Below are 12,914 nucleotides of genomic sequence, written 5' to 3' on the forward strand. Positions count from 1 at the left end.
ATCTTCCCTCATGTGTGGCACCAACAGAGAATATATTCTTTTCTAATATCCCCTGGTTTCCTGGTGCTTCCCGGGGAGCATACGACCCTGGGGAAACCATATCCCAGGCTGTACAGTCCAAGTCAGCGTCCACTGGGCACACACCTCCCTCAGTTCTGTATCTGCCACCATGCATTGTGCCACGGTCCACCTATTGTCATGGGAAATGATGATTTCCACATAATGTTTTGTCCCTGCATTCGGAGCAAAGCTTATGTATATATGCATATAACATACATTTCACATTGTGAAAACTCGGCCTGTTCATATACTGTAAATATTGTCTAACGAAATGAGAAATCAGTTCTGTTTATATATATGTGTGTGTATATAAATACTTATATCCTCAACAAAGTTCTTTTTTAATATCATTTTTTATAGAGAGAGAATCAGTGAAACCAAAACTTTCACCTTGTTTCCCCATTTCACTCTCCAGTATTGGCCGCCTTAAGGCACATTCTTGCAGGGACACCACCTCCAGCTCTCCTCCTCCTGTCCTGGCAAATGGAGAGTCAGCTGGGGAGTGGTAGGTGTGTTTCTGGAAGCCAGGCCTCATGGGTCCTTTCTAATGCCTTACATTGTCATCTGAGGCACTAAAGTATCTTGAGAAACTTCTGTTTTGGAAGTCCCTCCAAAACAGCTGTGACACTTGTGTGACATCAACACTCAGGTTTCAGCAATGCCTTTAGATTGGAAATCTATTGCTGAGCGTCCCTGGGATCTTGGGTGTTAATTTTGGGAGTGACTGAGTCATGGAATGGTACCCTGAACTGAATTTTAAACAGAAGTGCTTGGAATTATTTTGATAATAGTAGAAGGAGAGATGCTTCTCAAACATTCAGGTTTAACAGCCTTCTGGAACTTGTTGACATAGAGGTACTGGGACAACACAAGTCTCTGACTCAGTGGGTCTAGTGTGAGGCATTACATTTCTAGCAACCCCAGGCAATTTCAAAAAGATATTAAGTTTGTTTTCACAATTAAGTAATGACTGAGGATATGTTGTTAAAGTTCTTCCAATGAGAGGAGGCCTACAGGAAGCTGTGGGGTGTGTGAATCTCACTGTTGATACGTTTTGGAGCTGAGTCCACTCCCCGTAAGTATGGACAGAGGGGAAGAGAGAAAGCCCATTCTTGCAAGAGTCACACTGAGAGATGGACACACCCCAGGAGAGACTGGAGGAGGCACATGACAATGAAATGCTGGACAGGAGGGCAGGGACACAGAGCCCCTCCCTGTGGTGTGTGGGCATTTCCCCCCTTTCACAGTTTTCTGCATCTGAGGCTGAGCCATCCTGAGCACACGAGAAGGTTTTGGTTGCGCTTCCCCGTGGGTCTGCATCACTGTGTAAATGTTACCACCCATGTGCAGAGCACAGTAATAGTCGGCTTCATCCTCGGGCTGGGCCCCCGTGATGGTGAGGGCGGCTTTGTTCCCAGAGATGGATCCAGAGAAGCGATCAGGGACCCCCGAGGGCCGGCTGTTTGTGTTGTATATGAGCATGCGGGGAGCCTTGCCTGGGGTCTGCTGGTACCAGCTGGGATAGTTACTGCTACTCGTGACTGGCCCAGAGCTCAGTCCACAGGTGAGTGTGACTGTCCCTCCAGGAGACACTGACAGTGATGGCTCCTGGGTCACCACAGTCTGAGAATCCACCCCTGAAACGGACATGAGAGAGACAGGTGTTATGAGAGACAAAGGTCACCCTGAGACCCTGCTCCTATGTGCCCCTGAGGATGCAGAGTCCCCTCCTCTGACCTGAGCTGAAAGCCAGGAGCTGGAAGAGAAGCACCGTCCAGGCCATGGTGGGGACACTCACAGGACTCGGCCTCCTCAGGCTCCTTGGCTGGAGTTTAGTGCCCTCGGGCCTTTTCATGCCTCCCAGACTCATTAGGAGGAGAAGGTGCTTCATGCAAATCAGCTTCCCCTCTAGTCCTGCCCCAGTGTCATCCTAATGTCCTCTGGGGAAAGTCTCAAAAAGGTAGATGCTGGGACCTGACACAGTGCAACCTGCATGGTGACTTAGACCCTGAGTGAGGGGGTTGAGATCCTTCACCAAGTCAACTCCCTGATGTCCTTGGTGACCTCAGGCCTAAATTCCTTCTCTCGAGGGTCTGAGGGTTGAAGGATCAGAGGAGAGTGTTCACCTTGTGGCCCCAGAAATCTAGTTCACCCCAAATCTAGCCCACTCCCTGGAACATTGTTTCCTTTTTCACTGAAATCCCTTCTTGACTTTTTTGGGGGATCTTAGCAGTCATGCCCCCTGCAGCAGTGGGTCAACTAGGAATTCACAGATTACATATTTAGGGTTTGAAGGAACCTGGGTTTCCCCATGACTCAGCCCAGGACCCTGTCCCAGTAGCACTGGCTGGGGGACAGGACTGAGTGTCCTCAAACAGGTACATGACCACGCAGAATGGCAACTCTCCATTGTGGGAAGAAGGCATCAATTATAGGGAGTAGTTTTAAACTAAATGTGGGTTTGAGCAGAAAATGTCACAGTGTCACCTTGGAACCATGAGATACCTAGGAATATCTGATATAACAGAATAAAAGCATGTGTCTCATGATCAGAGTGAGAACCCCACTGTGTGTGAACACGTTGGGTGAACATCACAGGATATTCTAAATTCCATTTCCCTCGACATTGTACTGTGGGTGCCAGGAACGAGAAGGGTGAGCCTTCAGGAGCCAGTGTGAGGTGGAGGGATTGATAGGCTGGCTATGGGGGATGAGCCCAGGCTCCCAGGAGCCCTGCCCATGAAAGAGGGAGACAGAGCAGCGCCCCCTGTGTGTCCCGAGTGACACTGCCTGACGCAGAGGGGCTTCCTCAGGGCGGTGCTTTCATCTATGAGAGAACATGGGGTGCAGGCTGCCCACGGCCTCGTCACATCTGCTCTCCCCCAAATGCCAGGCCCACCCTCCCCCGGAGCCTGGGCACAAACCCTGGCCTCAGCCCCAACCCTCGCTGCGGGTCAGGCACTTCCCTTGATGGAACGCCTTGCTCACGTGTTGAGTCATTTTGCGCCTATTCCCTGTGATTAGAAATGGGTGTTTTTGGTAATGTTCCCATATGCTACTGTTCCTGTTGTGTTTAGCTCCTTTACTTGCTGGAATTAAAGCATTAGTTTAGGGTTTTAGGCTACATGCTTTCTTTGTCTGTGTGGCAGACACACACCATCTGATCCAGGCCCCAGGACGCAGGGTTAGGAGGCGGCAGAACAAATGGGACAATGGACCAGCTGACCCAGAGAGCAGGAGACAACGCGGAGCAAGTGTCTCCCTCCCCTCATATCCTGTCACTGTCCAGTAAAGGGAGCTCCCTGTGCAAAGAGTGAAAAGGTGAAGAGAGGGATCTGGGCCACGGTGGAGAAGCCCCGAGCTCTGCTTGTTGAGGCCTAATTGTTGGCACTGAGACCATCCCTCCCCAGATGTCATATCCTGTGGTGTCTCTCATCCTATGATGTGTCTTATCCTAGGCCCACGTGGCACTGTAGGTCATGATTCTTCAAGCAACTTTATTTTTGTTGTCTGATTGTTTATATATCCTGCCTATAAATCAGGCCTGGACAGTGAATCCATGATGGGAGGAGAATGGGTTATGAGACAAGTGTGTGTCAGAACCAAGTGCTCATGTGGTTTCTGGGGGGCCAGGTGCAGGAAAGTCACACTTGAGTGAGGACACTGCTGCCCAAGTGTGCAAGGGCCAGTAGAGTATTTTCCTAGGCTGCCTGGAGCAGACCCCTGAGCTCTCAGTCCCAGTCCACCAGCGCCCCCTAATGGTCTCAGAACTCATGTCCTTCAGCCCATTTTACCCCTCCTTCCTGGAAGGGCTTTCTGTTCTTTCTGGTGTCACACCCAGGGCAGTAGAAAGACCATGTCCCCTCTGTGATGCTGGGTTGATCCTTAATTTTGCTTCAGGTTACTATTTATCTTCAGGAAGCTAAATGAAATGCTATGTTCCCCGATGTTCAAGATTACCTGATTCTTGAGATTACCTCTGTCTGTGCCCTGGGCTAATTTCTGGTACATGACTTTCTGAGCAAAGTTTGAGGCTTAAGTTTTCCCAGAAAAATGAATTAATTCATAGCTGGTAATAATTCCACTTGGGTGATCCTTCCTGGTTGAAATACATGATTGTTGTTTGAATGCTGTTGTTTCTGTAGTTGTTTTGAGACTCCTGTGTTGGATCTGGGCTCCCCATGTCCCTCATGTTAGTTTCTGCAGCCCATGTTGAGGCAGAAACACTGCAGGGAAATCAGCCCTGTCCCCTGGTGTCCAAACTTACTCTAGGGCTTAATTCCTACTTGCTGCCTGGGAAGCTGATCCTGGGAATGGTGGAACTGGGGCAGGGGTGGCAATATGTGCTCTGGTATGTGGCTACCCAAGGGAATGTGTAGACACAGCTGCTGGGCCCGAATGAGCACATGATAAAAGGCACCAGACCAGGGTGAGGTGGTGGCTCCAGCTGGGATCACAGCACAGACCCCTGAGGTTCAGGCCACAGTACCCGGTGCTGCCTTAGGCTCAGATGTGCCCGTATGTTCTGACTTCTCCACTATCCATTTGACCCTCCCTCACGGGATCTAGCTGCACAGCGGCCATGCACCAAGCATTTCTCATTTCTGCTCACAGCTCTCCTGCACCAGGATACACCTTCCCGGCTCAGCATGTTTATAGGAAAGTCCTGGGAACAGGGCCTCCTGATGGAGACACCCCTGGGGACAGTAGAGCAGGAAGCCCAGTGAGGAGTCAGCAGCCACCTCACTCAGACTCAATTCTGAGAAGTGGGATTGAAGTTCAGCTCCTTCCCAGGCTACAGGAATCATGGATGGGACCCTGGGTCTTCACCGTTAAGGATGCTGTCCGGTTATAATATCAGGGAATACCTGACCTCAAGAAATATGTCGGGGATTCTTCCTACCTCCTCTGTTTCCTTTGAAACTCTATGTATAATATTTATTACTCCCTACTTAGGTACTTGATTAAGGTAACCTAAACCCACCTGAGTCTGGATTTGTGTTTTGAAAATGTCTGAAGCTATTGTGATCAACCGCTTAAAATCTGTAGTGACAAACATGGAATCATACAAAACTGATTTCTCATTTCATTGAACAATATTTACAGTATATGAACAGGCCAGGTTTTCACTAGGTTGCACTAGGTTGCACTTTCAAATCAATATAATTTTATTGCAGGCCTAAAATAAACTGCATTTTAATTTTTTAGAAATAAATTAGTTCTGGAATTTTACTAAACATAATATTTTTAGAATGAAGAGAGAAGCTGTCCAAATCCACTTTCATGTTCCGAGCAAATCTTCCCTCATGTGTGGCACCAACAGAGAATATATTCTTTCCTAATATCCCCTGGTTTCCTGGTGCTTCCCGGGGAGCATACGACCCTGGGGAAACCATATCCCAGGTTGTACAGTCAAAGTCATTGTCCACTGGGCACTCACCTCCCTCAGTTCTGTATCTGCCACCATGCATTGTGCCACGGTCCACCTATTGTCATGGGAAATGATGATTTCTACATAATGTTTTGTCCCTGCAGTCGGAGCAAACTTATGTATATATGCATATAACATACATTTCACATTGTGAAAACTTGGCCTGTTCATATACTGTAAATATTGTCTAATGAAATGAGAAATCAGTTCTGTTTATATATATGTGTGTGTATATAAATACTTATATCCTCAACAAATCTATATATATATTTATATATATATATATATAAATATTTATATCCTCAACAAAGTTCTTTTTTAATATCATTTTTTATAGAGAGAGAGTCAGTGAAACCAAAACTTTCTACCTTGTTTCCCCACATCACTCTCCAGCACTGGCCACCTTAAGGCACATTCTTGCAGGGACACCACCTCCAGCTCTCCTCCTCCTGTCCTGGCAAATGGAGAGTCAGCTGGGGAGTGGTAGGCGTGTTTCTGGAAGCCAGGCTTCATGGATCCTTTCTAATGCCTTACATTGTCATCTGAGGCACTCAAGTATCCTTAGAAACTTCTGTTTTGGCAGTCCCTCCCTGCTCTGATGGTTGTGTGACATCATGGCCCAGGTTTCAGCAATGGTTTTAGATTGGAAATCTATTGCCGAGTGTCCCTGGGATCTTGGATGTTAATTTTGGAGATGATTGAGCCATGGAATGGTACCCTGACTGAATTTTAAACAGAAATGCTCAGGAAATACCTTGATAATAATAAAAGGAGAGATGCTTCTCAAACATTCACATTTCACAGCCTCCTGGAGAGCTTCTTGACATACAGATTCTGGGACAACAACACAAGTCTCTGACTCAGTGGGTCTAGTGTGAGGCATTACATTTCTAGCAAGCCCCAGGCAATTTCAAAAAGATATTAAGTTTGTTTTCACAATCAAGTAATAACTGAGGATATATTGTTAAAGTTCTTGGAATGAGAGGAGGCCTACAGGAACCTGTGGGGTGTGTGAATCTTACTGTTCATACGTTTTGGAGCTGAGTCCACTCCCCATAAATATGGACAGAGGGGAAGAGAGAAAGCCCATTCTTGCAGGAGTCACACTGAGAGATGGGCACAACCGGGGAGAGACTGGAGGAGGCACATGCCGATGAAGGGCTGGACAGGAGGACAGGGACACAGAGCCCCTCCCTGTGGTGTGTGGGCATCTGTTTTCTGCATCTGAGGCTGAGCCATCCTGAGCACCCAGGGAGGTTTTGGTTGCACTTCCCTGTGGGTCTGCATCACTGTGTGAATGCCACTACCCATGTGCAGAGCACAGTAATAGTTGGCTTCATCCTCGGGCTGGGCCCCCTTGATGGTGAGGGCGGCTTTGTTCCCAGAGATGGATCCAGAGAAGCGATCAGGGACCCCCGAGGGCCGGCTGTTTGTGTTGTATATGAGCGTGCGGGGAGCCTTGCCCGGGGTCTGCTGGTACCACCCAGGGTAGTTACTGCTAGTGACTGACCCAGAGCTCAGTCCACAGGTGAGTGTGACCGTCCCTCCAAGAGACACTGAGAGTGACGGCTCCTGGGTCACCACAGTCTGAGAATCCACCCCTGAAATGGACATGAGAGAGACAGGTGTTATGAGAGACAAAGGTCACCCTGAGACCCGGGTTTTATGTGCCCCCGAGGATGCAGAGTCCCCTCCTCTGACCTGAGCTGTAAGTGAGGAGCTGGAACAGAAGGAGCGTCCAGGCCATGGTGGGGACACTCACAGGGCTCGGCTTCCTCAGATGCCTTTGCTGCAGTTTAGAGTACACGGCCCTTTTCATGCCTCCCAGACTCATTAGGAGGAGAAGGTGCTTCATGCAAATCAGCTTCCCCTCTAGTCTGCCACCGTGTCACCCTGATGTCCCCTGGGGAAAGTCTTGAAAAAGATAGATGCTGGGACCTGACATAGTCCAACCTGCACGGTGACCGGGGCCCTGAGTGAGGGGGATTGAGGCCTTTCACCAAGTCAACTCCCTGATGTCCTCGGTGACCTCAGGCCTAAATTCCTTCTCTCGAGGGTCTGAGGGCTGAAGGATCAGATGAGAGTGTTCACCTAGTGGCCCCAGAAATCTAGTTCACCCCAAATCTAGCCCAGTCCCTGGAACATTGTTTCCTTTTTCAGTGAAATCCCTTCTTGACTTTTTTGGGGGATCTTAGCAGTCATGCCCCCTGCAGCAGTGGGTCCACTAGGAATTCACAGATTACATGTTAAGGGTTTGAAGGAACCGGGGTTGCCCCATGACTCAGCCCAGGACCCTGTCCCAGTAGCACTGGCGGGGGGCAGGACTGAGTGTCCTCAAACAGGTACATGGCCACGCAGAATGGCAACTCTCCGTTGTGGGAAGAAGCCATCAATTATAGGTAGTAGTTTTAAACTAAATGTGGGTTTGAGCAGAAAATGTCACAGTGTCACCTTGGAATCATGAGATACCTAGGAATATCTGATATAACAGAATAAAACCATGTGTCTCATGATCAGAGTGAGAACCCCACTGTGTGTGAACACGTTGGGGTGAACATCACAGGATATTCTAAATTCCATTTCCCTCGACATTGTGCTGTGGGCCCCAAGGAACGGGAAGGGTGAGCCTTCAGGAGCCAGTGTGAGGTGGAGGGATTGATAGCCTGGCTATGGGGGATGCGCCCAGGCTCCCAGGAGCCCTGCCCATGAAAGAGGGAGACAGAGCAGCGCCCCCTGTGTGTCCCGAGTGACACTGCCTGACGCAGAGGGGCTTCCTCAGGGCGGTGCTTTTGTCTCTGAGAGAACATGGGGTGCAGGCTGCCCACGGCCTCTTCACATCTGCTCTCCCCCAAATGCCAGGCCCACCCTCACCCACAGACTGGGCGCAAACCCTGGCCTCAGCCCGAACCCTCGCTGCGGGTCAGGCACTTCCCTTGATGGAACGCGCATTCTCCTTGCTCACGTGTTGAGTCATTTTGCACCTATTCCCTGTGATTAGAAATGGGTGTTTTTGGTAATTTTCCCATATGCTACTGTTCCTGTTGTGTTTAGCTCCTTTACTTGCTGGAGTGAAAGCATTAGTTTAGGGTTTTAGGCTACATGCTTTCTCTGTCTGTGTGGCAGAGACAGCACCATCTGATCCAGGCCCCAGGACGCAGGGTTAGGAGGTGGCAGAACAGATGGGACAATGGACCGGCTGACCCAGATAGCAGGAGACAAGGCAGAGCAAGTGTCACCCTCCCCTCATATCCTGTCACTGTCCACTAAAGGGAGCTCCCTGTGCAAAGAGTGAAAAGGTGAAGAGAGGAATCTGGGCCACGGTGGAGAAGCCCCGAGCTCTGCTTGTTGAGGCCTAATTGTTGGCATTGGGACCATCCCTCCCCAGATGTCTCTTATCCTATGGTGTCTCTTATCCTATGTCTCTTATCCTATGATGTCTCTTATCCTAGGCCCACGTGGCACTATAGGTCATGATTCTTCAAGCAACATTATTTTTGTTGTCTGATTGTTTATATATCCTGCCTATAAATCAGGCCTGGACAGTGAATCCATGATGGGAGGAGAATGGGTTATAAGACAAGTGTTTGTCAGAACCAAGTGCTCATGTGGCTTCCGGGGCGCCTGGTGCAGGAAAGTCGCACTTGAGTGAGGACACTGCTGCCCAAGTGTGCAAGGGCCAGTAGAGTATTTTCCTAGCCTGCCTGGAGCAGACCCCTGAGCTCTCAGTCCCAGTCCACCAGCGCCCCCTGCTGGTCTCAGAACTCATGTTCTTCAGCCCATTTTACCCCTCCTTCCTGGAAGGGCTTTCTGCTCTTTCTGATGTCACACCCAGGGCAGTAGAAAGACCATGTCTCCTCTGTGAGGGTTGGTTGATCCTTTATTTTACTTCAGGTTACTATTTATTCTCAGAAAGCTAATGAAATGGTATGTTCCCCGATGTTCAAGATTACCTGATTCTTTGAGTTTACCTCTGTCTGTGCCCTGAGTTAATTTCTGGTACATGACTTTCTGAGCAAAGTCTGAGGCTTAAATTTTCCCAGGAAACCGAAATAATTCATACCTGGCAATAATTCCACTTGGGTGATCCTTCCTGGTTGAAATACATGTTTGTTGTTTGAATGCTGTTGTTTCTGTAGTTGTTTTGAGACTGCTGTGCTGGATCTGGGCTCCCCATGTCCCTCAGGTTAGTTTCTGCAGCCCATGTTGAGGCAGGAACACTGCAGGAAAATCAGCCCTGTCCCCTGGTGTCCAAACTCACTCTAGGGCTTGATTCCTACTTGCTGCCTGGCAAGCTGATCCTGGGAGGGGTAGAGCTGGGGCAGGAGTGGCAAGAGGTGGTCTGATATGTGACTGCCCAAGGGCCTGTGTAGACACAGCTGCTGGGTGGGAATGAGCACAAGATAGAACCCACCAGACCAGGGTGAGGTGGTGGCACCAGCTGGGATCACAGCACAGACCTCTGAGGTTCAGGCCACAGTGCCCGGTGCTGCCTTAGGCTCAGATGTGCCCGTATGTTCTGACTTCTCCACTGTCTATTTGACCCTCCCTCACGGGATCTAGCTGCACAGTGGCCATGCACCAAGCATTTCTCATTTCTGCTCACAGCTCTCCTGCACAAGGATGCACCTTCCCGGCTCAGCATGTTTATAGGAAAGTCCTGGGAACAGGGCCTCCTGATGGAGACCCCCCTGGGGGCAGTAGAGCAGGAAGCCTAATGAGGAGTCAGCAGCCACCTCACTGAGACTCAATTCTGAGAAATGGGGTTGAAGTTGAGCTCCTTCCCAGGCTGCAGGAATCATGGATGGGACCCTGGGTCTTCACCGTTAAGGATGCTGTCCGGTTATAATATCAGGGAATACATGACCTCACGAAATATGTCAGGGATTCTTCCTTCCTCCTCTGTTTCCTTTGAAATTCTATGTATAATATTTATTACTCCCTACTTAGGTACTTGATTGAGGTAACCTAAAGCCACCTGATTCTGCATTTGTGTTTTGAAAATGTCTGAAGCTATTGTGATCAACCGCTTAAAATCTGTAGTGACAAACATGGAATCATAAAAAACTGATTTCTCATTTCATGAAACAATATGTACAGAATATGAACAGGCCAGGTTTTCACTAGGTTGCACTAGGTTGCACTTTCAAATCAATATAATTTTATTGCAGGCCTAAAATAAACTGCATTTTAATTTTTTAGAAATAAATTAGTTCTGGAATTTTAACTAAACATAATATTTTTAGAATGAAGAGAGAAGCTGCCCAAATCCACTTTCAAGTTCCGAGCAAATCTTCCCTCATGTGTGGCACCAACAGAGAATTTATTCTTTCGTAATATCCCCTGGTATCCTGGTGCTTCCCGGGGAGCAGATGAACCTGGGGAAACCATATCCCAGGTTGTACAGTCAAAGTCAGCGTCCACTGGGCACACACCTCCCTCATTCTGTATCTGCCAGTATGCAGTGTGCCTCAGTCCCCCTATTGTTATGGGAAATGATGATTTCCACATAGCGTTTTGTCCCTGCAGTCGGGGCAAAGCTTATGTATATATGCATATAACATATATTTAACATTGTGAAAACTCGACCTGTTCATATACTATAAACATTGTCTAGTGAAATGAGAAATAAGTACTGTTTTTATATATATATGTATATATAAATACTTATATCCTCAACAAATCTATATATATATTTATATATATATATATATAAAAATACTTATATCCTCAACAAAGTTCTTTTTTAATATCATTTTTTATAGAGAGAAAGTCAGTGAAACCAAAACTTTCACCTTGTTTCCCCATTTCACTCTCCAGTATTGGCCACCTTAAGGCACATTCTTGCAGGAACACCACCTGCAGCTCTACTCCTCCTGTCCTGGCAAATGGAGAGTCAGCTCGGGAGTGGTAGGTGTGTTTCTGGACGCCAGGCTTCATGGATCCTTTCTAATGCCTTACATTGTCATCTGAGGCACTAAAGTATCCTTAGAAACTTCTGTTTTGGAAGTCCCTCCAAAACTGCTCTGATGGTTGTGTGACATCATGACTCAGGTTTCAGCAATGGTTTCAGATTGTAAATCTATTGCTGAGTGTCCCTGGGATTTGGATGCTAATTTTGAAAGAGATTGAGTCAAGGAATGGTACCCTGACTTAATTTTAAGCAGAAATGCTCAGGAAATACTTTGATAATAATAGAAGAAGAGATGCTTCTGAAACCTTCACCTTTAACAACCTCCTGGACATAAAGATTCTGGGACAACTCCACAAGTCTCTGACTCAGTGGGTCTAGTGTGAGACATTACATTTCTAACAAGTCCCAGGGAACGCTCCCATTTCACTTTAAAAAGAAATATTAACTTTGTTTTCACAATCAAATAATGACTGAGGGTATGTTGTTAAAGTTCTTTGAATGAGAGGAGTCCTACAGGAACCTGTGGGGTGTGTGAATCTCGCTGTTGATATGTTTTGGAGCTGAGTCCACGCCCCATAAGTGTGGACAGAGGGGAAGAGAGAAAGCCCATTGTTGCAGGAGTCACTTTGATGAGATGGGCACAACCGGGGAGACACTGGAGGAAGCACATGCCGATGAAGGGCTGGACAGGAGGGCCGGGACACAGAGCCCCTCCCTGTGGTGTGTGGGCATTTCCCCCCTTTCGCAGTTTTCTGCATCTGAGGCTGAGCCATTCTGAGCACACAAGGAGGTTTTGGTTGCACTTCCCCGTGGGTCTGCATCACTGTGTAAATGTAACTACCCATGCCCAGAGCACAGTAATAGTCGGCTTCATCCTCGGGCTGGGCCCCCGTGATGGTGAGGGCGGCTTTGTTCCCAGAGATGGATCCAGAGAAGCGATCAGGGACCCCCGAGGGCCGCTTGTTTGTGTTGTATATGAGCATGCCGGGAGCCTTGCCCGGGGTCTGCTGGTACCAGCTGGGATAGTTACTGCTAGTGACTGACCCAGAGCTCAGTCCACAGGTGAGTGTGACCTTCCCTCCAAGAGACACTGAGAGTGACGGCTCCTGGGTCACCACAGTCTGAGAATCCACCCCTGAAATGGACATGAGAGAGACAGGTGTTATGAGAGACAAAGGTCACCCTGAGACCCTGCTCCTATGTGCCCCCGAGGATGCAGAGTCCCCTCCTCTGACCTGAGCTGTAAGTGAGGAGCTGGAAGAGAAGCACCGTCCAGGCCATGGTGGGAACACTCACAGGACTCGGCCTCCTCAGGCTCTTTCCTGCAGTTTAGTGCCCTCGGGCCTTTTCATGCCTCCCAGACTCATTAGGAGGAGAAGGTGCTTCATGCAAATCAGCTTCCCCTCTAGTCTGCCCCAGTGTCACCCTGATGTCCCCTGGGGAGATCTTGAAAGAGGGCGATGCTGGGACCTCACATAGACCAATGATTGCACGGTGAGCGAGACCCTGAGT

At 48.5% G+C, this 12,914-nt stretch overlaps 1 protein-coding gene across 1 annotated transcript; it reads right to left on the reverse strand.

Annotated features, from left to right (window-relative positions):
* Nucleotides 1–486: 486 nt before the first annotated feature.
* On the reverse strand, nucleotides 487–12,683 carry LOC107544655 (uncharacterized). Its single transcript, XM_087828786.1, has 5 exons — nucleotides 12,638–12,683; nucleotides 12,244–12,537; nucleotides 6,799–7,092; nucleotides 1,398–1,697; nucleotides 487–536 (listed from the first exon to the last, which is right to left on the reverse strand). The coding sequence occupies exons 1-5, from the start codon at nucleotides 12,681–12,683 to the stop codon at nucleotides 487–489; spliced, it is 984 nt and encodes a 327-aa protein (XP_087684912.1).
* Nucleotides 12,684–12,914: the final 231 nt, after the last annotated feature.

Source organism: Miniopterus natalensis, chromosome 20, assembly GCF_054644295.1.
Source record: "Miniopterus natalensis isolate mMinNat1 chromosome 20, mMinNat1.hap1, whole genome shotgun sequence".
Lineage (NCBI taxonomy): Eukaryota > Metazoa > Chordata > Mammalia > Chiroptera > Miniopteridae > Miniopterus > Miniopterus natalensis.